This window comes from Tursiops truncatus, chromosome 18, assembly GCF_011762595.2.
Source record: "Tursiops truncatus isolate mTurTru1 chromosome 18, mTurTru1.mat.Y, whole genome shotgun sequence".
Taxonomy (NCBI): Eukaryota; Metazoa; Chordata; class Mammalia; order Artiodactyla; family Delphinidae; genus Tursiops; species Tursiops truncatus.
Genome location: NC_047051.1, coordinates 13,796,714 through 13,824,330, shown reverse-complemented (window position 1 = coordinate 13,824,330; position 27,617 = coordinate 13,796,714). Strand labels below are relative to the sequence as shown.

The window sequence follows — 27,617 nt, the reverse complement described above, 5'->3', positions numbered from 1 at the left end:
TTACAACCCCAAAGGCCTTGAGTATTAAAGTAACCAAATGAATCAGAAATGTTTCCAATAAGCAGCAGAGTCCTTCCAGATCCTCAAAGGTGCCACAGTGAAGGAAGACATCCGCCTGCATGCCTTTTTCCTATTTGAAAACTGGACTAGTAAAGTATAACCTTCATGGCATAATGTTATGCCTCCAACATGTTAAAGAGGCTTATTTATATCTTCACGGGGACATTTTAGTTCACTCGCAAATCGAGCTACCTTGCTGCGTATAACAGATCACCATCAACTCCCGGCTCACATCTCCACTTCTCCTGATGGGAATGAGAAGTTCACCAATGTCCTCCTCGATGGAGTATTCAGACTGGGGGATGAATACAGTTGATTCTAAGGAGAAAACACAATTGTTTTTGTCTGAGCGTCTTACATATGACATAATCCTGTGCAAATTAATTGCTCTCATGATTGATCATTTCCCCGGCATATTCTTTTAGAATAGCGCAGTGTGAGGGGAAGGAGGGAAGACAGGGGAGAAGAAGCAGGTATAGAGTGTGTAGGCTCTGGGCTAGTGAATTCTTAACCTAGAAATAAGACCCAACATTGCTTTTATCTCCAGTAATTGCTTTTTTTTTCTCAATTAATAAGTGCTGCTGACACACTTCCTTTAAGTCCAACTTTGTTCTCTCGGGAAAGATCTCCACCTTCTGTTGGAGTAGTTGACTTTTAGACTTAGAAGAGGCCTCAGAAGTCATCCTGTCTCACCTCTTACTTTGATGAGGAAACATGGACCCACAGAGTTGAAATTATTTGTCAAGGACTCTTACTGGTCGAGTCAGGATTACAACTCAGATCTTGTAATGTCCACTCTATTATTATTTTTTCTTACCCCAAACGTGTTCCTTTTGAATGATTAATGATTAAAAGTACATACAATGGATTATTACTCAGCCATAAAAAGAAACGAAATTGAGTTATCTGTAGTGAGGTGGATGGACCTAGAGACTGTCATACAGAGTGAAGTAAGTCAGAAAGAGAAAAACAAATACTGTATGCTAACGCATACATATGGAATCTAAAAAAAAAATGGTTCTGATGAACCTAAGGGCAGGACAGGAATAAAGACACAGACGTAGAGAATGGACTTGAGGACACAGGGAAGGGGAAGGGTAAGCTGGGACAAAGTGAGAGAGTGGCATGGACATACATACACCACCAAATGTAAGGTAGATAGCTAGTGGGAAGCAGCCGCATAGCACAGGGAGATCAGCTCGGTGCTTTGTGACCACCTAGAGGGGTGGGATAGGGAGGGTGGGAGGGAGGGAGATGCAAGAGGGAGGAGATATGGGAACATATGTATAACTGATTCACTTTGTTATACAGCAGGAACTACCACACCTTTGTAAAGCAATTATACTCCAATAAAGATGTTAAAAAATAAATTAAAAAAAAATAAAAGTATAATAATGCATTGTTTGACACTTGGTGTTTTTGTTTGTTTATTGTGTTTAAACAGCAGTCCCTTTAGAATTTAGAAATCTATGCATCACTGTAAGGGACACATCTGTGGTTTCCCTCCTCCTCTACAGGTATAACAATAGCACAGAGTATACATTATACTTATATAATACTATGAGTCTCACGGATTCATTTTTAAGGTAGCGCAAAGGTACACTAAATAATAAAAATGGCATAATTAAATTGTTGGAAATCGTCGTTCAATGTAAAACTACATTTAGTTCAATAGAACGTTTAGTTCAACAGTTTGACATGATAACCCTCAAATAGATACTTTGGAAGTTGCCTGGGAGTCTGTTTCACTGAAAGTCCCACACACACACGGAAAATGCTTCATGATTATTTTTAAAACAGTAAGCCACACTGCTTTGGATGATTATAAAAGACGCTGGAATAGTGGACGCTGGCCGTCAAGGTCCACGTTCCACCCCTCTCCACCCTGCCCTGTGCTCCAGGGGCTGACTAATGAGAACCACATCAAAGGTTTCCCTTGTGCTCTGTCTCTGGCTGACAGCACAGGCAGGACTTGGAGGGTGAGAGCAACGTGGGGTCAGCATTCGTCCCCCTGGCTCCCCTCAAGGTTCCAGAGCTGGCTGTACCCCACCAAGTAACGGTCATCGTGCCCACTGGCCGCCCTAGCTCGCTCACTGGTCCAGCTAACTTCTCCTTCCCTTTCCCCCGAGGCCTAGAGGTGGTGATGGTATCCGCTCTTACCAGCCTTGGGGCACTTAACTAAACCTGGTGGTTTCCCAATTCTCGGTCTCATCTTTGCAAAAGTCATGTTATTAAATTATTTTAAATTTGCTAATTTTGAATGTGCCATTTCTTTTCTCCTGGGACTCTGACTGATACAGCAATTGAAAAAATGGCATCATTAAAAAAAATCTGTGGATGTAAGATTTAATAACTAATTATTCATTTATCAAACATGGATTGGTTGACTCCTTCTTGCCAGACACTGAACCAGGCACAGGAGCCATGGAGGTAAGCAAAATCCCTGGTCTTATGGAGTTTTCTTTCTAGTTGGGGGTGGAGAGGAGGAAGAAAATAAACACATATTCAAGAAAATATATAGTATGCCAGGAGGTGACAAATGATATGAAGAAGATGGAGTGTGCCGGCGGGGATGCAGGGGGGCGCGGGGGGTGGAGGGTGGAGGGAGGGCTGGGGCATGGTATGCGCCACGGCAGGTCTGTATTATACAGGAAAGTGTCTGTGATAGAGTTACATTTGAGCTGAGATGGCAAGGTGGTAATGAGATATCCTATGTGCGTAATTTAGGGAAGAGAATTCCTGGCAAAGGGAATGAACAAGTGTTCAGGCCAGGTATATGCAAGGAATGGCCAGGACACCAGTGTGGTTTGATGGTCTGAGTAAACTGGGCAAGGAGGAGAGGACAGAACATGGGCCGGTGAAGTGATGATGAGTGGAGGTGAGTGGATCGCACGGAGCTTTCAGGACCACTGGCAGGACTTTGGTTTTTACTCAGGGCAGGATCCTGTGGAAATATACAAGGACCACGCAGTGGGATGAAACAAGCAAAGGCTATTTATCCAGCCACCATCACTTGTATTCGGCTGAGACCCAAAGGCAGGCAGAGAAGTGGGAAAGTTTTACAGTGGAATAAAACTTATGGTTACCAAAGAGGAAAGGTGGGGAGTTTGGAGTTTGGGATTAACAGATACACGCTCCTATATACACCGAGAGACAAAACAAGGGTGATATTACGGAAATAGTAAACTCTCTAATAAGTCAATAGAGACACAGAAAAAAATGACTGCAGGGACATCCTCTCGGTGTAAACAGTGGTTATCTTCACGTGGCAGGGCAAGTGACTTTTATTTCTTTAAATCTGTCCATTTTTGACAATGAACATGTGTTACTTTTATATTTTCAGATTGGTTTCATTATTCTTTGTTTTGAAAGATAAAGCGGAATAAAGTGAACACGTGCTTTATTAGTCAATGTGACTGTACTGAAAGGAGTACTTTGATTTATCTAATGGCAATTTTTATTTTTAGGTTTTGACTGTGCTGTAACTTAGGCAAAAAAATGACTTCTGTTCTCAGAAATAAAATAGTTGTAGCTACATTTGAAAGATGTCCTTTTCTCAATTATACTGAGTGGATTACAAAAACACCAGCCTCTGCTAAAAACATGAGAGAAAAATATCTCCTAAAAATCTTTCCTATAATAGAACAAAGAAGGGAAAGAAAATGCAGGGCCTAGATGAAGGCACTGAGTGTTCATCATCTTTAAACAGTTTGGCACATTCAAAAACAACTCAGAAGATATTCTGGTACATCTTCAGGCTGCTCCAGTGCCCTCAGACTAGCCAACAAATGGTACTTAGTGTGGAGTCTGCCACTGATGTTTGAACATCAGTGGGAAGCTTTCTAACATTTCAATCGTTTGTTTTGTTTTGTTTTGTTTTAACTCTGAAACGGATATGGTAATATAGGCTAATTTAACAGGGACTTAAAAGAACAGAATAATGAAAACATATCTAAGTCACAATGACCATAAGTGTTACAAGTTCACATCAGGATACCATGAGGTCCAAAAATTATTCTGAAGCACTATGCTAATACTTTGGTTAGAGTGAAACTCTGAGTAATCTTTGTTCATATCATTGAATGTTTTTATTTTGTGAATGTAGAAAATTTTGGAAAGTTTTCCATCACTGAAATAGTTTTACTTTGCACCACCTTTTTCCTTATCTACCTTTTTGGGGCCAAAAATGTACAAATGTGTGCTTGTCCTTTGAACAAGTGTTTAATATCTTTTTCTTTCTCTTAAGACAATGACCCATGCTGCACAGCAATAGAGTTCAAAAAGAAGAAAGCTTTGACACTCACTGAAGTTGAAGCTCTTGCGTGCTTTATCATTTTGGTATCATCAGCTGCCACTGACTCTCATTTCATTAATTCTGGACCTTCTGTTTTAGCACACTCATGTCAAAATATCACCTAGCCAGTGATCTCTTTATGTCAACATTTCCGATGGTACAAAATTTTAAAAGTAATAATATTTGAATTTCATATATTAGTCAGCCTATGTCATCTGAATTCTACCTCATGAAATGGGTTTGGTTCACTCAGCACACGAAAGTTTGCCTTTTCTTTGTCTCCGATAAGATTAGGGTTCTTGAGATATAAGCTCTATTTTCCTCTAGAATAGTATGTTTATTCTCTACTATACATTATATAGTATTAACCTAAACTGGTCCCGCCAAAAACGATTAGAGATCATATATTTTAATCCACTAGTTCGTGGCTATGTTTTGACATCATTAAAATATCAGAATGAGCCCACTTCAATCAGAAGTTTGCAGATACTTCAAGTGTACAAACTAAACAATTGCATAAAATACTTATAGGCTTCAGATATCTATGTTAGGTATCTGTACTCAAATACCTATATTTAAGGTGTGTTCTCCTAATAAAGTACATAAAAGTCATTTTACTGGTTAGAAATGACACACAGTAAAAAAGGAAAGGGATCTTTATATGAAATCAAAAGTTTTAGTTCTTCATATTTTCCTCTTCCCAGAAATTAAAGTGTTTTATATTAATTAATACCTATATGCTTCTAAGAGTGAGGAAAGATGGTGTAATTTCTCACGGTTAGGGAACCTAGTATGAAGAAAGTTAAGAATCTTCATCCCAGGTTAGATACTTCTGTGGACACCGTGATTGCTCCCCTTATCGTAACACATAGCATCTGTATTGTTAAAGGTAACTATTTAGTGGAATGTAATCACTGAGTGATATGATGCTTCAGGGTCAGTGTGCGTTCTTCACTCGGGCATATATCCCTAGCTCTTAGCAGAATTCCTGGCATATAGCAGATGCTCAATAAACACAGATACATCATGCAAGGGCTAAAGTGGTCTTGATTATTTTCCTAGAACACTTGCTTTTATTCACCTATACTCATATATTTGAGGCTTGATGTATAAAGACAAAAGATAATAGAATAAGAATAAAAGGAATTACTTTTTTATATAGAAGAATAGGTGAAACAATGCTGTTATGGCAAAATATACTGTTTAATTATGATTTTGGATATGATTTCATTATTTCTTCATGTGAAATGACAGGCAACAGTATAACTCAGGAAAGAGAAGAGCTTTGGAGGAAATGTGTGTGTGTGTGTATATATATACATATATGTGTGTATACACGCATGTGTGTATATACACGGGTGTACATACATATACATATGTGTATACATATGCGCATACACACGCGTGCGCGCATATGTATGTGTGTATATGTGCACACACGTGTATACATATGTGCGTGTATACGTGTGTATATATACGCATGTATGTATATATACGTGCGTGTGTGTATAAACATACGTGTGTGTGTGTATATATACACATATATGTGTGTATATATTTGTCTGTTCAAACACTGGCTCTGGCACTTACTAGCTGGGGGACTTTAGGAAAATAAATTCTTTGAGCCTCAGAGATTTCATTTGGAAATTGATATATAAACTGCAGAGCTGTAAACATAAGGTTGGAATGAGATAAGGCTGTAAAGGTCCTAATGCAGTGTCTGGCTCACAGTGGGCACTCCAGTGTGGTAGATTGGTATGATGATTATTATGAAACCCTTTGCCTAAGGAATAATCCTGTCGGTCTTCTCTGAGTTGGGTTAGAAAACAGGGCAGGAGGAATAACAGTGATCTGAAATTTCCTCAAAGCCCTTCTTGTCTTATGGAAATCTGCTGTCTGCTTTTGATCACAATCCAGCCTAGTGGCAGCGGATCTTTTAACAGAAGACAACTGTTAACCATTCAATGGAATTTCGCAGAGGAGTGCCCATCCCCTGAAATGAAATGTAATGTCACCCATCTCTGCCGATTCTAAAAGAAAACCAAATAAAACAGCTTTCAAGTGGTTGACTTAGGCAGAGGCTAAAAGGTGGCCCAATTTCTTGGGTTCCTCATCCAGAAAAGGAGTTAAACATTTCATGCACTTAAAAACCCCTCCCAGCTGGAACTTTCTATGGGCATATGCAAAAGATGGAGATTGTGGAATCAAAGTGAAACGAGGAGGACAGCAAAGTGACAGAGGAGGATGAAGGAGAGAGGTAAAACTCATAACAGTAGCAGATTTTCCACGGGTGCGCACCCTGAGGCTGCAGAAACACCTGGAGGCGTAGGGGGTGCGACACAGAGAGGCTTACCTCTCTGCTCCGCAGTCTGTTCTCTGCTTATTTTAGTTTTTCTCTTTGTACCCCAGGCTTCAATTGATGAGGAAATTGAATTTACTGATTTACTTAATCAAGGACTAAACCCATCTGCCTAGGAAGTTACTGATTTCCATAATCGTGGCAGAACGCTGTATTCCCTCTCTGTGCTCCAACAGCATTCTGCTGAATAGTACCAAAAGCTCCTTTTCAGTCTCCACTTTTATGCAACAAAATAAGTCTGTTCTGGACAAAAATGTGGGCTTCCGAAGCCCCATCTGATAGCTGAACTGCGCTCGGGTGGCCCCTCCCGGATGGGCAGGGGCAGGTCCCAGCATAGCTGTGAGATCTGTGTGTGGCCATTTGGGAGCTTTGGTTCCATTCTACCCATGGCCAGTCCAGGGCTGTGAGGGAGGGGGATGGGGTGCACTTGCACCAGGCTCTCACTGGTGTCTGCTCCTCGAGTCAGGCTGCACTCTTGCACAGATGATGCAGGAAAACACAACGACTGCACCAATCTTTAGAGAGGAGTCAACTTTATTGATTATAGACAGAGCCATGGTGCCCAATCAGAGAGTCACAGACATCTGGAGGCAGGAGAAGCATTACAGAGCACCCATATGGGCACTGAGTGTTGAGTCGAGTTAAGTAAATAAGCACCTAAGGGTGTTTGTTATTTTTGCGGTAGACGTAGATACTCATTTATTGAATAAAGTCATAGTCATTAAAAAGCTTTACCTGAGCCATGACTGTGTAATTTAAAAACATAAATCGAGGGAGAGTATTATAAGAGTGTAATTATGAACATGTGAGGATCCATGATGGATGGATGTATACGTGTGTGTGTGTGTAGAAAGGTTATGTTCGTAAGTTTTTTTGTCATAAAATTTGGGAACAAATGTTCTAAAATTTGTCTCATGTGAAATTGAGAGCATCCTATAAACATCAAGTTAAACGGTACGTATGACTGAAAGGCAGTGAGGTAAAGGAGTGAATGAAAGAATGTATATAATGTGTTAAGTACACTGTCTGGCACACGGCAGGTGCTCGATGAATTTCAGTTATTATCGTTATCAGTACCAGTTACTGGTAAGTACTGGCACAAGTGTGTACTTGCATGTGTTTATATAAACTGGCTAATAAGTAAAAGCAGTTCCCAGCCTAAGATAAAGCAGAGTTGATTATTCCCCCTCTTGTTCCCGTAACACTCTGTTCATTCTCTGTTGTGCTGATACTACATCACATTCTGCCGCCATAACTTATCTACAGGGCTCTGTTTCCTGTTAGACCATATGCTCTTTGATAGAAGGGACTGTATCCTATTATCTTTGCATCCCCAATACACAGTGCTGTCCCCAGCAGAAGTGTGAGCTGGATACATTTTTAATACATGCAAAAAAAAAAATCTCATAACATGTCCTAGAGTTAATATGCAGCAGAGGGAGAGCTTACAGGCACAATGGTTCCTAGAGCTAGTGAATTCACACGTGAAGAGTTACAAGCAAGTGTAGAAAGAAATAATCAAAATTTTGAAATGGTTGGGAAAGTGATCCTTTGTGGAAAGAAAAAAGGTTATTTAATCTCTTAATATGAAATCTAACATTGAAAATAATAGACAATATATATAAATGGCAAAAAATAAACAACAACAAAAAATCTAACATTGTATTTATGCTATTAGAAATAACAACAATATTTGTATTTTGCTTTATGTTGTATGGAACTCTTTCCTAAGAATGCTGCAACATGAGAATAATTAATTTTCCTTGTTGTGTGCATTAGGAAACTAAATCTTCATAAGAGCCATTTGATTCGATGTTAGATCTCATACAACTATAAATTGTAGAGTTGTGAAACAAACCCATGTCTTGTCATTTCAAGACCGCTGATGTTCAACAAGACATGGACTATATTAGGCATCTGCTGTACCAGAACACTTGTCAGCCATCATAGGGACGATCATGGCCTGGGATGAATAGGGCTGAACTTCATCTAGAAAATGCCAAGACAACTCAGGTGACCATTACATAAAATAAAATTGTGGCAAATTTTAATTAGGTAGCCTTCAACAGTATACATTATATAAGGAGTGTGTGTGTGTGTGTGTGTGTGTGTGTGTGTGTGTGTGTGTATATTGTGTGTATTTGTTTTTAAAATCCCACTTCTCAGACTTATTACGGGTAGGGAGTATTGTGTGTCACTCTGGGCTTATAAACAGGAAGGCACAAATGAGTTTAAGTGTCCTATTCCTGAGGTCAAGCATGGCAATTATACCAATGGGCAAATAAAACATCAAGAAATGGCTTCAAACAAACTGTAACTAATGGGCCAGTTTATATGTATTAAAGCCGTCATGGGCTTGTTCAAAAGAGAGAAAAGCTTTATTACGCTAGCACTTACCCCAAACTCAGGACTAGAAGAAAATTTAATTGTTTATTCCTAGATAATGCAGATAAAATTAAATGTAATTAAATGCTAATTAACATTTCCGTCCTGTTCTTTAACGGAAATGATAAACATAACTGAAGTTCATAGGCAACTAAAGGCAGAGATGTTAGTTAAACAAACAGAGCCGGAGCTCCGGTTCTCTTATCCTCTCTCCTTAATTATGCTCAGTTGTTAAACCCAGAGATTTCCACATATGTCTCCGTTTCACGTACTCGGTAGATTGTATCTTCACAGAACATTTAAGAGTTTTCTGACTAACGAAATAAATAGGCTGGCGGTTTAAAAGAAAGTCACGTCTGTCTTCTGACAGGATTTCAGCTTTAGAGAGGCTCACCAAGCTTTGTATAAATGCCAGCCCTCAAAAGGCCAATTCAACCTTTTTTTTTTCCTGGCTGCACCGAGACAAGTCAGGACTGGAGGAGTGTGGCAGGGGAGGGAAAGGTCAATTTACACTCAAATCAGTGAGGTTCACTTTAACCAACATCAGCTAAGGGTGTGCATTGACAAGAAAACATGATCTAATAGAAATTAAGAGCAATGATGCAAGGTATTTTTCACCAAGGAGAGGGGGTGGGTTGGTGGGTATTATGTAACAAATGTGGAAACATATGGCAGAATGAAAAGTTTTGGCTGGTGAATATATGAAGAAATTTGAATAAAGTGTTATATGGAGAACAAATTAATCCCCAAATGGTCTAATTCTTAAAGCATTTGTTTAAAGGACATTTTAAAACACATTTAAAAGACTTTAAAACGTCATGAAATAATTCTAGAAAAATGAGGTGAGTGACGTCGGTTCTGAAGGATAAAATTATAATAAGAGAAAGAACATATTGATAATCCTAGGTGTATCTGTAGTTCATTGACTTGAAAAAATATCCCTTCCTTTCATTAATTTTTGGGTTCTCTCTCCCATCAGCATATCTGAGAATACTGAACCATTCATCTAGAAAGTTCTCTCTATGGAAAATCCAAACATTGAATTTAAAACCTCCTTTATAAGGTGTTTTGTCATAAAAACCCAACAGTGACAACACCACTGAGTTGATGGTAGCTCTTACCGTCTCCTGGGTCCACGATCTCCACTGTGGTCACTGCAGGGAATTCCAGGGCAGCCAGCACGGGCTCTGAGAGAACCACCTGGAAGGTCTCGGCCCGTTCATGTTCCCCATCACTCAGGATCCGCACTCTCCACGTGGCCCGGGTCTGGCCTGGGTTGAACTGCACTTGTTTCTGTGCTTTGCCCTTGAAGTCTTTGTCTTTTTTTGCAGTCCCATCTCTTGAGCCAATACCTTCACAGAAACACAATATCATTTCCTTTGTTTCATTTTCAACTAGGTTATTAAGGCTTTCCTTGTTGTTAACTTTTTGTGTGTCACTGTATCCTGCAGTGCAAAGTAAATCCTGCCTTGATTCCATGAGATGGATAATTGGGTATGGGTCTTACAGTAAAAGTGTTCTACTGTAGGTGTTAAGCAGTCCATGATTGTGTTCTACTCTTGCCCCATTATGGTTTTGCTATATATTCTTTGAGCTAAGTTTGTGTTAGAACCACTTGTAAAACAGGACCGAGGAAATCGATGCTCACATTCTGAAATAGTCTCACACCCACAAATTCGTACGATCTAAAAACCCTTCACATTTACTTTTTTGCATGGGTTGTATTGCATGTGTTATATTTTAAAAACTTAAGAAAAATTCTCTAACTAGAAAATATAAGCCAGCAAGAGACTCTGTGAGTCAAAGAATTCTTTGATAATCTGAGCTGTAAATGGCCAAGCACGATAATAAAAAATTATAATATTCTCTAAACATTTAATGGAATTAGGACCCTTAAAAAATCTAATTCAGTGTTTGTCAACATGACTATTGTCAGGTTTTTCTTTGTGGAGCATTCCAGAATTCCACGAAGCCACGCGAAGAGAATTGGAGAGCTAAATATATATGGTTATTATGAGCAGTACTCTGTTGGTTCACTCAAGGTCCATTTCAGTTAGCTGGGAAGGTTAAAGGATCCCTGAGTCTCTAAGTACATTACAAGAGCATCTTTATTTGCCATTACTATGCCACATACTCAAATCATAAGATATATGATCTATAAAGCAATGAGTAAGAGTCAACAAATTCATCATCATAGAAAAATTACAAAATTGCAGTTAGTATTTGTTCTAGTATATTTTCAAGTACTGATCAGAACCTCTTAATGATACAAGTTAATGGAATAATTTTCAAATATATTCCTTTAAACATTGGCATTTTCAAAAAAAAAAATGTCATGAAGAACCTAGGGGTAAGACAGGAATAAAGACACAGACCTACTAGAGAATGGACTTGAGGATATGGGGAGGGGGAAGGGTAAGCTGTGACAAAGTGAGAAGTGGCATGGACATATATACACTACCAAATGTAAAACAGATAGCTAGTGGGAAGCAGCCGCATAGCACAGGGAGATCAGCCTGGTGCTTTGTGACCACCTAGAGGGGTGGGATAGGAGGGTGGGGGGGAGGGAGACGCAAGAGGGAAGAGATATGGGAACATATGTATATGTATAAGTGATTCACTTTGTTATAAAGCAGAAACTAACACACCATTGTAAAGCAACTATACTCCAATAAAGATGTAAAAAAACAAAAAACAAAAATATTGGCATTTTCAGAGAATTTGGTAGAAAGATTTAAAAAGAGAAAAATAAAATCTTGTGCCTATTAGAATTAAAAAGTCTGAAAATAAATTCTTTGTACCATTTCTCACTTAACTGAAAAAAATTATCTTATTTTCAGAAAATGCCCTTTTGTTCTTCAAACTAGAAATGAAACTGGACCAAGATCCATTCAATCACAAATGTTCATTGGGTGCCTACTGTGAGCCAGACAGAACAGATAAAACCTCTGTCCTGTGGTGCTTATGCAAGATTTATTTGGGTTTTTTTTCAGGTTCTCATTAGTTATCTATTTTATACCTAGAATCAACAGTGTATATATGTCAATTCCAATCTCCCAATTCATCCACCCTGCAAGATTAATTTGAATATTTATTTCTTCATCTGAATATATCACTGACTATTTCATCTTAAAATGAAGATGAAGATAAATATTTCACTAAACTATTTCTGTCTTACAGATCTCAGAAATATTCCTTTTTTTCAATAGGAGGTGAAGCATAATTTACTGAATGGCAAGAGAAAAAAGGGCACAGAACCAGGAATTTCAGCACTACGTATCTCGTTGAGCATTGCAGACTTCCTGTTAGCTCTCTGGTTCCTAATGCGCACAGAGTGGCTGTCAACACCTCTTGGATCCACCACAATTCACTGCCAAGGTGATGATGAAAGGAATCATTCTCTCTGAGGTTCCAGCACACACGCGGCTCATTGACCCATTTATCCCCAGTGGTACGACCAGCAAAAGAATCTATTATTTGGACTCTGATAGCTACTGCCCACTTTTCCGATTTGTTTTGTTTCATCAACAATGCATTATTTTCCTGGAGATTCAAAAGGCAGTGAAAAACCAAAAGGACTCCGTATAATACAAGGAGTGTCCACTAGTTCCAACTAGTCATACTTCTAACTGATAATCAAATCATCCAACCTAAATAAAAAATAAGTTGCAAAGCCAAATCTCAGTTGTTTCTGTAATTTTGTGGTGGATTTTGAAAGAGATTCCCAACTGAATGTGAAGTATAAATAGACAATATCATTGATTCGTCAGGTGAAGAGGAATGCAGCTCTATTTTATGAAAAAGATTGTCTTAAACTGTTTGGTATGTTTCTCAAACATGAGAAAACAATGAAGGGCATGTCATCTTTTTTAAAAGGTACAATAAGACCATGATGGAATATTAAATTTACTTGGGGTCAAAAATAAAGATTCCCTTTTCATAATTAACACATAGTACCTATTCTAAGTGCAGGGCTAGTCTACCTTGTTACTAAAAGTGTGGTCCATGGGCCAGCAGCATGGACCGGATCTGGACGCTTGTTAGAAATGCAGAATTTCAAACCCTATCCCAGACCTATTCAATCAGAACCAACATTTTAGCAAGATCCCCATGTAAGTCTTATGTGCATTAAGATCTGAGGGTGGGTAGATACATACTAAATACATCATACCTCCACAAGGCACTCTTACATAGGTGCCCAATTTTAATAAAGGATGAAGAAATGGTGTATAGACTGTGAAGGAGACAGATTAGTTCATACTTGTCTACTTGGTAGACAAGACAGTCACACACTCAATGTTCGAAAATTTTGCTCCTACTTGGAGATACAAATATTCAGCTAGTAAAGCATACATATTACAAAAACATTATTATATTGGGGAAAAAGAATTCTGGAAATTAAAAGGCTTATAAACTGGGCTTAAATTTATGCTTCTTTTTTCAAAGATAATTATTAAACAAAACATATTACTTTGATTTACTAAATGAAACTACAATTGCATCTCTTCCTGTGGCATGGAAGAATGGTATGGGGGTTAAGCAAGGTACTTTGGAATGAGAGGTTAGACTTCAGTCCTACCTCTGCCACATAGCGGCTATGAAATCATAGGCAAGTTAACTTCCTCAGTTGCAGAGGATTTAAGAAGTGCTGTGGGGTGGTATTTAAGAGAATCTGCCCTGGAGCCAAATCTCACTTCTGGCCTTAGTAGCTATGTAACTTTGGGGATATGACAATCTTTCTGTTTCCTTACCTGTATAACGGGGGATATAATGACCCACTTTTCTTGGGGTTGACTATGTAAGGTGTTGAGAACCAGGGCTGGCCTGTAATAATAACTCAATAAATTAGCTATCATTATTATCACCTCACAGTCCATTACCTAACACAGTGTCTGGCACGTAACAAGCACTCAAGAAAATACTAGTTGAGTCAGTGAATAAAAGATTGTAAAGAGGGCTTCCCTGTTGGTGCAGTGGTTAAGAATCCACCTGACAGTGCAGGGGACACAGGTTCGAGCCCTGGTCCGGGAAGATCTCACATGCCGCGGAGCAACTAAGCCCGCACACCACAACTACTGAGCCTGTGCTCTAGAGCCCGTGAGCCACAACTACTGAGCCCGCAAGCCACAACTACTGAAACCCGCACACCTAGAGCCTGTGCTCCGCAACAAGAGAAGCCACCGCAATGAGAAACCTGAGCACCGCAATGAAGAGTAGCCCCTGCTCGCCGCAACTAGAGAAAGCCCGTGTGCAGCAAAAAAGATCCACCTCAGCCAAAAATAAATAAATAAATTTATTTTAAAAATTAAAAAAAAATAAAAAAGATTGTAAAGAGTAAAAGAGATGGGTAAAGCACTTAATGTGCTTAGTGGAATATCTTGTGTTTAATGTGTGTTCAGTAACCGGGAGCAATAAGATCTTTGAAATTGAAATTTTTTTGTGAGATGCAAATACATATTTAATTTATTAAGGGGTTAAAATGGTTATAAAATCAACAATTATCTCTGAGAAAATACATATACAAAATACATGATTTATTAACTGTGTGCCTGAAGGTAAATGATATTCTGTCTTTAGCTATAATACGAGCTATCTAATTTTAAACCTCCATACATGAAATTGGAGGTTGTAGGGGAACAGTAATACGAAACATAGCCCTTGCAGAACTTCTCCAGGGCTACCCTTTGCTTTAACCTGACTTTTCCATTCCCAGTCCTAGCATGAATTCTACTACCATCTTCAATGATTGATGGGTATGGGCCACACACAGAAGTCTTTCCAACTTTCTATCACCCTGGGTTACTAAGTAACCTTGTGAGCTTAACCAAGTAGCACTATAGAGCCTTTTTAGAATTATGAATGATCTCCACGCCTGAAGGAAATAATAGTTCATTGAAAAAATAACTTCGGGAGAGAAAAAGAGGCTCGTTCAATATTTTAGCATTCAGCTTAAAAAATGGCAACAGAGAGAAAAATCTGAAAAGATAGTTTTAAAAATATTTTTCAACCATTAACTTTCCCATTGCTATCAAGGGGCCGTATGTGAGTGAATAACTAAATATACTCACTAGGAGTGGGAATTTAGGTAAAACGCAAATAGATGAAAACATCCTTAAGAATTGCTAAGGTGCTCTGTCTTTTAGTTATTACTTTCCCTGTGAATTATCTGCTACATTTTCAAGCACAAAGCACAGTTAAGGTGCATCTCTGACTGACAATACGTAAGGCAGAATCAAATTCCTGATCTGAAGGGCACACGTGTGCGCAGAAAGAACACGCCTCTTTGAGGGCAATAAGAGCATTCACCGTGCTTTAGAAGGTTAAACACAGATTGTAACTGACCGCCTACAAAGAGGCACAGGCAAATAAAGATGATAAAAGCAGAGCTGCCAGATGGGTGTGCAGGTGGACCCGCACCCCTGAAGCCAGAGGAGCCTTGAGGGGTCAGTAAAGCATAATGTGAAAAACCCTCATCTAGAGTTAGAAAACAAAAAAGCATTTTGGAAATAAGGGATAATTAATATCCAGCATCCCAGCATCAGTGGAAATCATGGCAGGTGGGTGGGAATAGAGTTCATGGCAAAAGTATGGTGTGTAGAATATGCGTGTGTGTGTGTGTGTGTGTGTGTGTGTGTGTGTGTGTGTGTTGATAGGGATCTACTGTTTAAGGCTTTTGAATTTCATGGACCAGTAAAATTTCAAATAATCATTTTGGAAACAAACACCGGGTTATCAGCTTTTTATTTTGCCAACATTTTCCTAGATTCCTACCTTAGTTGATACAAAGAAATCTCTTTCACCGCATGAAAATTCTATCAGCCTAGATGTCTATATAACACACGGTACCAAAAATAATACAATCACCTGGGGTGCTATTATTTTTCATCACCATGCCAAATATTTTGTGCTGATTATATTACTGTTTCAAATGACTAATATACCTACTTTTCTCTATTTTATGTTTACATGAAATTGAATGTGAGCTTGGAGATGAAAAAAGGTTTACTCATTTGCTTTTGACTCTTTTTTAAAAAAATTTTATTTTATATTGGAGTATGGCTGATTTATAATGTTGTGTTAGTTTCAGGTGTACAGCAAAGTGATTCAGTTATACATATACATATATCCAAACTTTTTCAGATTCTTTTCCCATATAGAGTTCCCTATGCTATTCAGTAGGTCCTTGTTGATTTTATTTAAAAGGGTAAGGCAGCAGAAAAGGATTAGTATTTAACACCTTACTGTTGGGAAGAAAAGTTACAACATTTATCTTTTATGTAGCGCTCTTATGTAGTGTTAGGGTTTTTGAAACTTTTAGTGACCTACCAGAGCATTCAAACGCAACAAACAGATAGTAACTTACACTTCAATGTCTAATAGATCACTGAACAGTTTTTTGTTTACTTAGTATTAAAGTAGCCTTCATAAATTTATATTTCAGCAGGATTTTATCTTATAAATTACAGATTTGCCTAAGCCTATTCTAAGATCTAGTGACACTTAAGTTATTTTAATTTATGAGCTATTACTGTCATTTTGTAAAGTTATTTTATATCAGAGAAATATCATATGTAGGTAGAAGATTTGAAGAGGTATATATTTTGATTACATACTTCCTATTTTTTCAGCCTTTGTCTCTTTGATTTAGCCTCAGCACTAAACTTTTGGCATGTTTCTTTAGTAAAGAACCTTTAATTGTCAGTATCTCCCTAAGCTTTAAAACTAGAGCAGAAAACTAAATTTTTTTTTTTTTTTTTTTTTTTGCGGTACGCAGGCCTCTCACTGCTGTGGCCTCTCCTGTTGCGGAGCACAGGCTCCGGGCGCGCAGGCTCAGCGGCCATGGCTCACAGGCGCAGCCGCTCCGCGGCATGTGGGATCTTCCCGGACCGGGGCACGAACCCGTGTCCCCTGCATCAGCAGGCGGACTCTCAACCACTGCGCCACCAGGGAAGCCCAACATTTTTAATCATAGTAAAATTATGAACTTTTGCTAGAAAAATGGGATTTTGAGACAGAAGTGCAAATTAAACTTACTTATAAAGGAAGTCTCTCCCAAATAACCTCTACGTTTAAGCACGACATCTAGAAATTTGGAGTCCTCGTTGATCATGTAATATTCCTTTTCAAAGGAGATCCATGCCCAATTCAGACTAAACTGCTGCTTGATTAACTTGTTTCCACCTGGAAAACAAAAATTTAAAGCCTCGAATTAGTGGTTTCTTGAATGAATAACCTTAGACATTCCAAAGACGACTTTAATGATGCAACATGACGAATCACTCTAGCTACTTGGTTTGATTCACAATCTAGGATACATACATGAAGATACATCTTACTGTTCACTGACTGTTATGCAGAAATACAACTGACATAATTCTTTGCAAAATCCCTTGATCTTTAGCAGGGGAAGTGGGTCAGAGGGAAGGAACACAGAACTACCAAAAGCAATTTTGTTAAATCATCAAGTCAAGTATCCAAGTTGCAGGATGACTCATTTCCCACAAGGTGCCGCTGGAGAGCAAGTTTTTCTATAAAGAAAGCTGCAGGGCTCTTCTGTGATGTTAAACACACACACACAACTTCACAAATACCTTTTTCTGGTTCACTGAGCAATTGGGTGGAAGGCTTTAATTATAACCACTTAAGGAAAAACAAATATCCCTTCTCCACCTCCCTTCCCCACTAGATTCCACTCCATTCCTTAAAGCAAACAGACAGGTCTTTTCATTGATTCCATTCTACTCTGAAGATAAGGCTTTCTCCTCCCACCTTCCCACCAAAATGGAGCTGGCGGTCTATCAGGAGAAAATGTGTGTGATCTCTCTAATGTGAAAGCTGCTCTGCTAGGTGAAAGACAAGAGAAATGGTTATCAGCTGATCACTATGCATGTATCCCTCTACTTCCTTTGATCTACACCAATTATTTCAGAGTAAGGTGAGGTTTATACACAAAGGCATCAATAATTTCCTGTAAGTCTTTCTGTAAAAGGGAGAAAAAAGCCCAAATAATAAACACAGCTAAAGACACAATTTTAACTCCAGTTTCTTCTCTTCTGAGTTCACACAGGGCTACACTAGAGAAAAAGAAATGAGACAGGAAAACATCAAGGCTTTAACAGACTGAGAGCAAAAAAATCCACACGTGGGAAAGAAAACATAATTAACAAACACATGAAAAAAATGTTCATCTCTGCTAGAAATTTAAAAAAAAATTGCAGCGTCTTTGAGTTATGAATTGACACGTACTAAAGATTAAAATGAACACCCAGCACAGCCGAGATTATTTAGGGAAATTGGTTTTCTTATTTATTGCTGTTTAAATTGTAAATTAGCACCGAGCCATTTAGACAGCTACATGGCAATGTGTGCAAGAGACAAAAAGACGTTCATACCATTTGATCTTGTAAGTCCTTCTGTGCGAGAAGCAAAAATCTATTTGTAAGGGACTATTCATTGCAATATTTTCTATAATAGCCCTCAAACCAAAAATCTCAGAGTTTACTCTGTTTATGGTCCATCAAATCAATGAAATGCGATTCAGTCATTAAACAAAAAAAAAAAAGAATTTTTTGTTGAAATACTTAAAACACAAAATATAGAAACGAATGGTATTGATACTGTGCATGCAGTGACGTAGTAACAGGAAACATTTCAAATATGGAGCTGTTTGGTGTTTTAAACTGATGGGATTACGGACCTGTCATTTTCGTTCATTTTAAAAATCTAAGATATAAATAGATTGGAGAACAGGAAATTCATTCCACATTTTGTCCTTAAGAACTTACTATGCCTGCCATGTCTTAGACACCGGGTACTGTTCTGGAGAGGAGGGGCCACGGGCTGGGGGCTACCCAGAACTGGAGTTCATAGCCCACTTCATTCTTATCTGCTGTCTGACTTTGAGCAAGTTTCTTCCCTAGACCTCTGTTTCCTCATCTGGAGAATCAAATGAGGGTCATATTAATTAATGCCTGTGTCTGCTGTGAGGATCAAGTGAGATAACCCATATACCCATGCAGTACAGTGCAGTACATACGTAGCATCCTTCAACAAAAGTTACCTTACTCCTTCCCGCTCACCCCACGCATGCTCAAGTCCACCCTGCACACCCACTGCCAGACTATTAACCTGCCTCAAATCCATCTACACTCAGTCCTCCTTTGCCCCGTCTCCGTACAGCTGCTGCACACATCAAGCCATCAGGCTATCCGTGCAGATTTCTGGTTTCACCTGTCCTGCCCTGTCTTCTTCCCACTGTCTCTAATCTGCTCGCTCTGAGGTTCATCCAAGAGTCCTGCTGCTCCATGGATTTCCCACCCTCACCCTTTCTGTTACTTCTGTCCTTCTGCCTACAGCGATAACCCCCATCATTCTTCTGCTTGCACTTTCTACTCCTCAAAGGCTCCCTTTACCATCCCCTTCGTGAAGTCTCCTGCAGCGACCCCAGCCCTCTCATCTCTGTGATGCTGCAGGTTTTCGCCTATTGATTATTTTGTGCCGTTTTGTGCTTTAGCAGATATCCTCTCATATTGTTTACTTGTACACATTCACTAATTGTACTCATTTTTGTCAGAGATTGACCGGCATGCATTCTTTTTACCATGCCGACACTTGGCCTTATTGTCTTTAAAAATACTTCTTTACATTATTGTGTTTATGTTCTATTACTGGGAACATTTCCTCTAGAAAGTCATAGACAAACAACAAGAACAGAATAACATTTAATCAATTAAGTTAATACATGAAACCTTTCTGATTTCTCAACTAATCATTACTTGAAGACAACCTTATGCCACACTTCTCTCTCAGTTAGACTGCGGCTCCACCAAGTCCTAGATTTTATTCCAAACTTCCTGTCATGCTCTACCAAGCCACTCCTGTCCGTCCAAATACCTACAGCCTCACATCCTATCACTTCTCCACGGAGAGAAACAGCTGGTCATATCTAGCTTCTCACTGTTTTCTTCCCACATGCAAAAGCATGTGGGAAGTCTTCTGCCCAGAATATCTTTAGCTTCCTACTCCTCCTTGCAATTTGTTTAGGTCCAGCTCACCTAAAGCTCAGGGAGCCTGGCTTACCATGCAGTGTATACTTCTTCTGTATCTCCAATCAGAGTCATTGTAATTCTTTTATCTTCATGTGTATTTTGCCACTAACTGCCTGAGTGCACTTCCCCAGGACAAGTACTGGCCAAATTCATCCTTCTAGCAGCCAAATCGAACATAGTGCCTGGAACACAATGAGGTCTAAAGACGTCTCCCTTGACTAAAAAGCCTACGGATAAGTATGATTTTGGGTAATAAAATGGCTACTTTGTGACTCCTATTTCATTCCTTATTTCATAACAGCTCTCAGCTTACAAAAACAAAGCACATGCTACAGTTTTACTTGACTTGTGATGAATAACCTCTGACTTACTTGGTAACTCTTGTGCTTAACAAATGAATTTTATTATAATTCTTGTAATTTCTTCCTGTTTCTTTCCCCTATGTCTAAGAATGAGATCACTAAGCATACCATTTCTCTATTTCTTTAACAATTTTTAGCTAATTTTAAGATTTGATATTACCCTTTTTCTAAATATTGCATGTGTTAAGAATCTTGAGTCAATGAGGCCTTTCCTTGACACTTAATATGACACAACAAACACCAGTGGAAACCCCAGAATTCTCTAGCTCCTTTATCCTGGGCAATTTTTCCCTCCAGTGCTTTCCATAACCTCATATCCTATTTATGCTTTCTTTTTTGTTTGTTCACTCTGTCTCCTCCCATTGTCACCCATGATCCAGGAGGGCAGGGAGTTCATTTTGCTTACTGTTAGAAAAATGCCAATTTAATGAATTAGACACTCTAATGTCTTGGTTGAAAGAAGTTCAGTAGTGCTTCATTTAATGGGCAATATAAATATCCTATATAAATGTAACATATCCCTTTTAGCACTGAGTCATTTTCTCTTAATAAAATTTTTTTTTTAATTTTTACTTTTATTTTTAATTTCTTTTATTTTTAAATTAAAAAAATTTTTTGGCCATGCTGCATGGCTTGTGGGATCTTAGCTCCCCAACCAGGGATCGAATCTGGGCCCTGGCAGTGAAAGCACTAAGTCTTAACCACTGGACCGCCAGGGAATTCCCTAAATAAAATTATTTTTTAAAATTAATTTATTTAATTTATTTATTTTTGGCTGCACTGGGTCTTCGTTGCTGCGTGAGCTTTCTCTAGTTGCTGTGAGCCGGGGCTACCCTTCATTGCGGTGCACAGGCTTCTCATTGCGGTGGCTTCTCTTGTTGCGGAGCATGGGATCTAGGCGCATGGGCTTCAGTAAGTGTGGCGCACGGGCTCCAGGAGTTGTGGCGCACGGGCTCTAGAGCGCAGGCTCAGTAGTTGTGGCACATGGGCTTAGTTGCTCTGTGGCATGTGGAATCTTCCTGGACCAGGGTTCGAACCCGTGTCCCCTGCGTTGGCAGGTGGATTCTTAACCACTGCGCCACCAGGGAAGCCCGAAAATTATTTTTAATGACACTCTTTCTAAAATGTCTTGCATACTTCTATTCTATGAACACTATGTAAAGATTTTAAATGATTACCTGTGAATGTGAATTATTGGAATTTGTGTTTGTCTAGATCATACCTCCAGGGGTTATTGATGACAAAAGGTCTGTTTAACCCTTCCATTCCATCATGAGGATGGTCTTAGGGATAGCTAATTTCATCTCTACTTACAGATTATAAATTATAAAACTTATTTTCTGGTTGGTGCTTATGTACTGGAAGGAAGAGGGTGCCCGGTTACTGGTTAATCAGGGGTTTCAAGTGACACACTGCTGAACAAGTTTGCCAAGGATTTTATATGTCGACCACTTTCAGATTTTATTTGAAATAAAATTCAAAAACAATACTGAGAAACTTTGCTTTGCAAGACAGTGACATGCTTCAGGCAATTGTTTTAAAGGTTCAGCATTCACTCTACATCGGGGATTTTTAAGTAGATATTTTGCTAGAGACTACAAAGTTAAATGTATAAAGCTTAACTCTGAATGGGATTAACTACTACCTAACTCTTTTGAGTTCTACATACGCAAATCATATTGCATTTCAGAATTTGGAAAATCTCAGGCACTACTTATTATGCAGGAGTGATATAAGGATCTGAGGAACTAAGCTGAAGTTTATTGTAACTCTCATTATTAAAATTGCCTTGCATAATGGAACTCCATATTTTATCTAAAGAATGGAAAGACATGTTATTTATTCGTTAATTACCTACCAAGCAAATTCCTCTAAAACCTCAAAGTGGGAATAATCACTGTTGACACTTTTAATAATAGCCACCGCTTACTGAATGTGAAATTTCTGATGAAGTTAAACAACTTAAAAAACCAGCAAAGTTTCACTTCAATGTGATTCTTCGCTTTTCTAAAATAGATCCTGTCATCTATGATGCTCAAGGAGCTAGTCTCACCGTCTCATTGGAAACAAATTAAAGTCTGTAACTTGTGTCATAAATCCATACAACAGGTGCTTGACAGCTGACAACTACACTCCCAAATGCTTTGTCCCCAAACCCTGACACCACAGCCATTAAGGTTTTGATGAAAAGACCTCTTTTGAACTTTTCCAGCTGGTCTTTAGTCATCTTCATCTTCTTTTTCAACGGGAACACAAGTTTTTTTAGAATAACAAAGAGTCACAAGCTTCAATTAGCCCTCCCTAGGAACTTAGGGCTGACTGATTTTTGTAAAGACAGAGCATAGTTTTTTCAATACGAAACTAGTGTCAGGACTTTGACTTGTGCTTAAATAAGGATCATTTCTGGGTGTCCGTTTAGCTTTGACAATTTTTTTTTTTCTTGAAGAAAAGTCAGCTACCAATAGAAAATGATCCATGGGTAATATTTTTCCAACCTGCTAAGACTTTCTAGCTTGCTACAATTCCATTTGCCTGAAGTTCAGCCTGGAAGCTGACTTGGAAATCAAATATACAGCTATTTTAAAAAGCTGGATGGGGGCGGGGGGAGAGGAAGTGTTCCCGGAAGATTAAGTATAAGAACAGAGATAAGAAATCCAGTAGAAAGGGAAGTTCAAAGAATTTGATGGGAGCTCAGGACATTTACTCAATATTTATTTCCTTCTCCTTTTCCTATTTAAGTAATTGGATATTAAAGACAAAGAGAGAGTGGTCAAGATGCATTCAAAATCTGCCCTGGGAAGGGGTGGTGGTGGTGCTAATCCTGACCCAGACCCCCAGAGATGAAGAGCTTCGATCTGAGGGCAGCTGTGCCTTAGTATGACCGACGGAACTCCAGAAGAACTGGCAGACAGACCCAGAAAAATTGTCAAGAGATTTTATAATTTTGCTGACTATTTAATAACTCCAAGGATTTAGTCCAATAATCTTTTCCAAAATTGCTGCAATACAACTTTCGATAATTGGGATATTATTTTCTTCCTCCATTTTGTACGCACCTACCCATGCCATTCCCACTGCTATACACATTCTGAAAAAGCGGCAGCATAGTACAGGGGGTCAGATCCACAAAGACACATAAAGAATATACAGAGAAATGTACAGAAAGACAGGTAGCGTGACAAAGACCCAGAGGTGGAGAGAAACAGGCACGGCACACGTTGATCTCTATGGATATACACACTCATGTAGAGGTCTTCTAGGCTATTCTCAGGCAAGGCACTTATTAGCACGCTCTTCCTAATAAAGAAGCAGACATGGAGCTGTGATGACTTGGTCGTTGTCATACAGGTTACATAAAATTGAGCTCAAGCCTGGATAAGTTTACACTCTACCCTCTATCCTTTGGTAGGCTCTAAAGATAAGAAGTTACCCAGTGATACGGAGGTGGATATGGGGCTGACAAATATACCAATGTTCACCTAGAAGTAAGAGCATCACAGTCTGCTTTAATACGAGTGGGTTCATTCCTCAGGGACATGATTTGATCACACATATACCCGTAATGTGTAAATAATGGGTATTCATACACGAGGTTCCACAGACTTGAATTCCCATTCGTCTACTCTACAAGAGGTTAATACACAGACAATTCTAATTATTCTGGGATTCCATATTTAAGAATTCATCCACTCGATAATATTTATTTTGTGGGCTTGCCGGACACTTGCAGAGCAGTTTTGAAAAATTTGCATCATCTGACTCAGTGTTCTTGTTTCAGCTCTCGTACTGTAAACAAGTGTCCTTTTCACCGTCCATTTAGTGCCACATTTTCCACATTTTTGTGCTTTTCGTTGGTGATTTCTCTATTTAAATAGCCCCCAATCATAGTGCTGAAGTGCTGTGCAGTGTTCCTGAGCACAAGAAGGCTGCGATGTGCCCTTATGGAGAAAATACACATGTTCCAGAAGTTTCATTCAGGCACGAGTTACAGTCTGATGACCACGAGTTCACTGTTAATGGATCAACAACATATAGATCAAATAAGGTGTCTTTAAACAGAAACACACGGAAAACAAGGTTGTGTATTGATCGGCTGATGAAATGTATGACCAGAGGCTTGCAGGGAATCTAACTCTGTACTTCCCCTGGGAGCTATCATTTAGTATTCACAGTGATTTTATAGAACATTACCGCGAAGAACAAGAATCAACTGTGTTTACTCAGTACAAATCACAAGAGGTTAGTCTTTTGGGACAGGGCACAGTGGGGCGCGGGGAGTGGAAGTGTTCTTCCTCCACACGCATTTGGCCCTCCTTTAATCAATCCTTCCCCTGGCTCATGCCCAGGAGTGTGAGCTGAAATGAATCCTTACCGCATTCTCCGATCGGCAGCCCTGGCCTCCCTCCAAGATCTGTCCCTAGTCAGAATAGCACTAGGCTTCAGACACAGTCATGACTCAAGGGTAAAGGGTGGACGGGTTCCCCTGCACGGCTACCTGTTATAATTTGGACATATTATGAGAATTTAGGTAACTCACACGGTTATCTTTAACCTCTTAGAAAATAATATACATGGAAAGAATTCTGATGCAGAATAACTCCTAATCCTAGAGAATCTTAGGATACTCTGTTCTAGAAGCTCAATTTAAGCAACAGCTAAGAATGGGGATTCATGCCTTTTTCTGCTTGTTTGGAAAACTGGAGGAACGGACCCTACGGAAACTGATTTTCTTGGACTCCAAGGAACCTCTAAACAGAGAACTCACGGTTATAAAAATGGATGTGCCAGGCACAATATTGTAGCCTCTGTACAAAGTCTTAAACGTCAGCTCAAAGTAGGGACTCAGAGTACAGTAAGAAGGTATTACTCATCTCTAGCTAGAGCCCAGGTTCCTGGATGAATGGGTCCCAGAAGAGAGAAAACCATAACTGGAAATTTAAAGAGATGCTTAATTAATCTATTTTTTTATACCAGGTTCCAAGCAGCACTCTTTGAAACATCCTTTCCCTTCAATAGAACAGAAAAGATCACCCCACAGCTCTGGCACCCACTCTTTGGGGGCCTTGGGGCCACAGGCAGGTCCCTGTTATTGGGGGGCTGAACATGGCAACTGGTATTCCCGGCAGAGTGGTGGTGGCCCTGGGCTGAGTGCAGAGAACACCTAGTCGTGGGCAGAAGCATGGCCTTTGACCAGCAAGATTGGCACAACACAGGCACCGGCCAGTCGTAAAAGGCAATGGCTCAAAAGAACTAAAACTCAGCTGAGGGCAGGTGTAAACTGGCTGAATGTCAGTTCAGCCTTGGGGACCCTGAATATGCTTGGAGAGGAGGGCTGGGCACAGTGGGGGCCATGGTCAGGGTGATTTTGATGTTTTGTATGTTATCTCAATGCATCTCACAATAGCCCTGCAGGTTAGGCATCTCCACATTCTACGGATGACATTAAGTGTCAGGTTAAATTACTCACTTTAAATTCTATAGATATAGTATGTGATTGACTTAAGGTTCAAATTCAACCTGCTAATATTGTTTTTACACTTCTTCTGAGTAATCAGATTACTTCCTTTAGGTCAATATTCTATTTACAGGTGACGCTAACTTAATTTTTATTTGCTTTAACTTAATTTCTAAATGAGCGCCATTGGATAGAAGCAAAACGGATGATCTGAGTGTGTTTCCCTCTACCATCAGCAAGCCCTCTTGAGTTAATTCATAGCAAGGCTGACAACTGGTAAGAATCAAGTGGGAAAAAAACGGATATGCAGGTCAGTTTTGAAATAGTTGAGACTGAATCAGAAAAATTAACCTAAGTTAAGGGTACGACCCTCTTATTTTTTGAATGAATTTGAGGCCATAGACAAAAGCAAGGGGCACCGGGAGGAAAACGCTTCTTCCAGGCTGAATGATGTGCTCCATCAGGGCCACAGCTGGGGCAGAGGCGGCAAGCCCCAGCCTGCAGGGATCCTCCACAATTCTCTCAGCATGGTCCCTCCCCCCAACTCCATCCCTAGCAAAAAAAAGGAATGTGCTTACTTGCAGCCCCTGTAAAAAATGAAAAAAAAAAAAAATAAGGGGAGAACCATGAGTTTATATCTCCTAATTTAGGGCTTAAAAATATTTCCTTAAACAAACCTGATTTAATTGTGCAATACTTTGCTTTCTTAATTAGGAGTTTAAACCCGGTGAAATGAATGTGTTCACTGTTGGGATGCACGCCTAGGATAAGGAATTCAGATGTACCTCTACAGAGGACAAAGGACAACGCAAACATAATTTCAAGGGGAACTCTCATTTACAACATGCGTGCTCCGAGAGGATCACGTGAGGTCTAAATTAAAAGCTAGCGCTGTCAGTTTAATGCAGTAATATGAGTAACTAAGGAAACTATTTTCTGAAAATGAAAGTGGGATTCTGTATGCTAAACAAGAACACCAACTAATTCAAGAAATAATTATCTGCTGAACAAGACAAGTATAAACTCCAAGCATTTTAGGGCAAGAATGAACTCCAGATTGCATCTTTTCTCCCAGCTCCATTTCCCCAAGATCCAGAAAGGCTGTGATTTGAATAAGATTACAAAGCAGCTATTTGCAGAAGAGAAATAATTCCCCAGGGGTTTTCACTCCTAAGCTACTGGTCTTTCCATTTAACAGACTGTGATCTCAAATACTGTGTTTAAGCATAAGATCATAAACATTGTGTTTAAGATGATACGAAATTATAATACACATATATATAATATAATAAATAAATGTGGGAGGACTTACATTTCTTTGTAAAGCAGCCCCCAGATAATTTTCTATCGTTTGCCCCCATTTACACATAGCAGTAAAATTTAAAAACTGCCATAGTTTCATAGAAACAATAACTACTTTATCAAAAGTGAGTTAAGTCTGTCAAGAAGAACCACACCCTCTCCTGCCTCTGGGGAAAGGAAAAAATGCGAACCAAAACACCTGGTGCAGCAAGATTTCATGTATGCACTGCCTGAGGCAACGTATAAATTTATTAGATCCCTGGCAACACATTCTTAAAATAAACTTAATAGCCTTCAGGTTTCTGTTCAAACCAGAGCCTAATTCCTTTTGTGGCGCCAGACATCTCCCCTC

General features: G+C 39.2%; 1 protein-coding gene across 3 annotated transcripts in view; it reads right to left on the bottom strand.

Annotated features, from left to right (window-relative positions):
* Nucleotides 1-27,617, bottom strand: part of FREM2 (FRAS1 related extracellular matrix 2) — a 158,291-nt gene that overhangs the window by 71,429 nt on the left and 59,245 nt on the right. For all 3 annotated transcript variants that reach the window (XR_002176668.3, XM_019936699.3, XM_073795094.1), the window contains exons 3-5: nucleotides 17,133-17,279; nucleotides 10,220-10,450; nucleotides 253-378 (exon numbers count right to left, since the gene is read on the bottom strand). Coding sequence is in view for 2 of the 3 variants with exons in the window: in XM_019936699.3 (XP_019792258.2) it covers nucleotides 253-378; nucleotides 10,220-10,450; nucleotides 17,133-17,279 (504 nt within the window). In the remaining variant the exon portion in view is untranslated. The remainder of the gene's footprint in view (nucleotides 1-252; nucleotides 379-10,219; nucleotides 10,451-17,132; nucleotides 17,280-27,617) is intronic.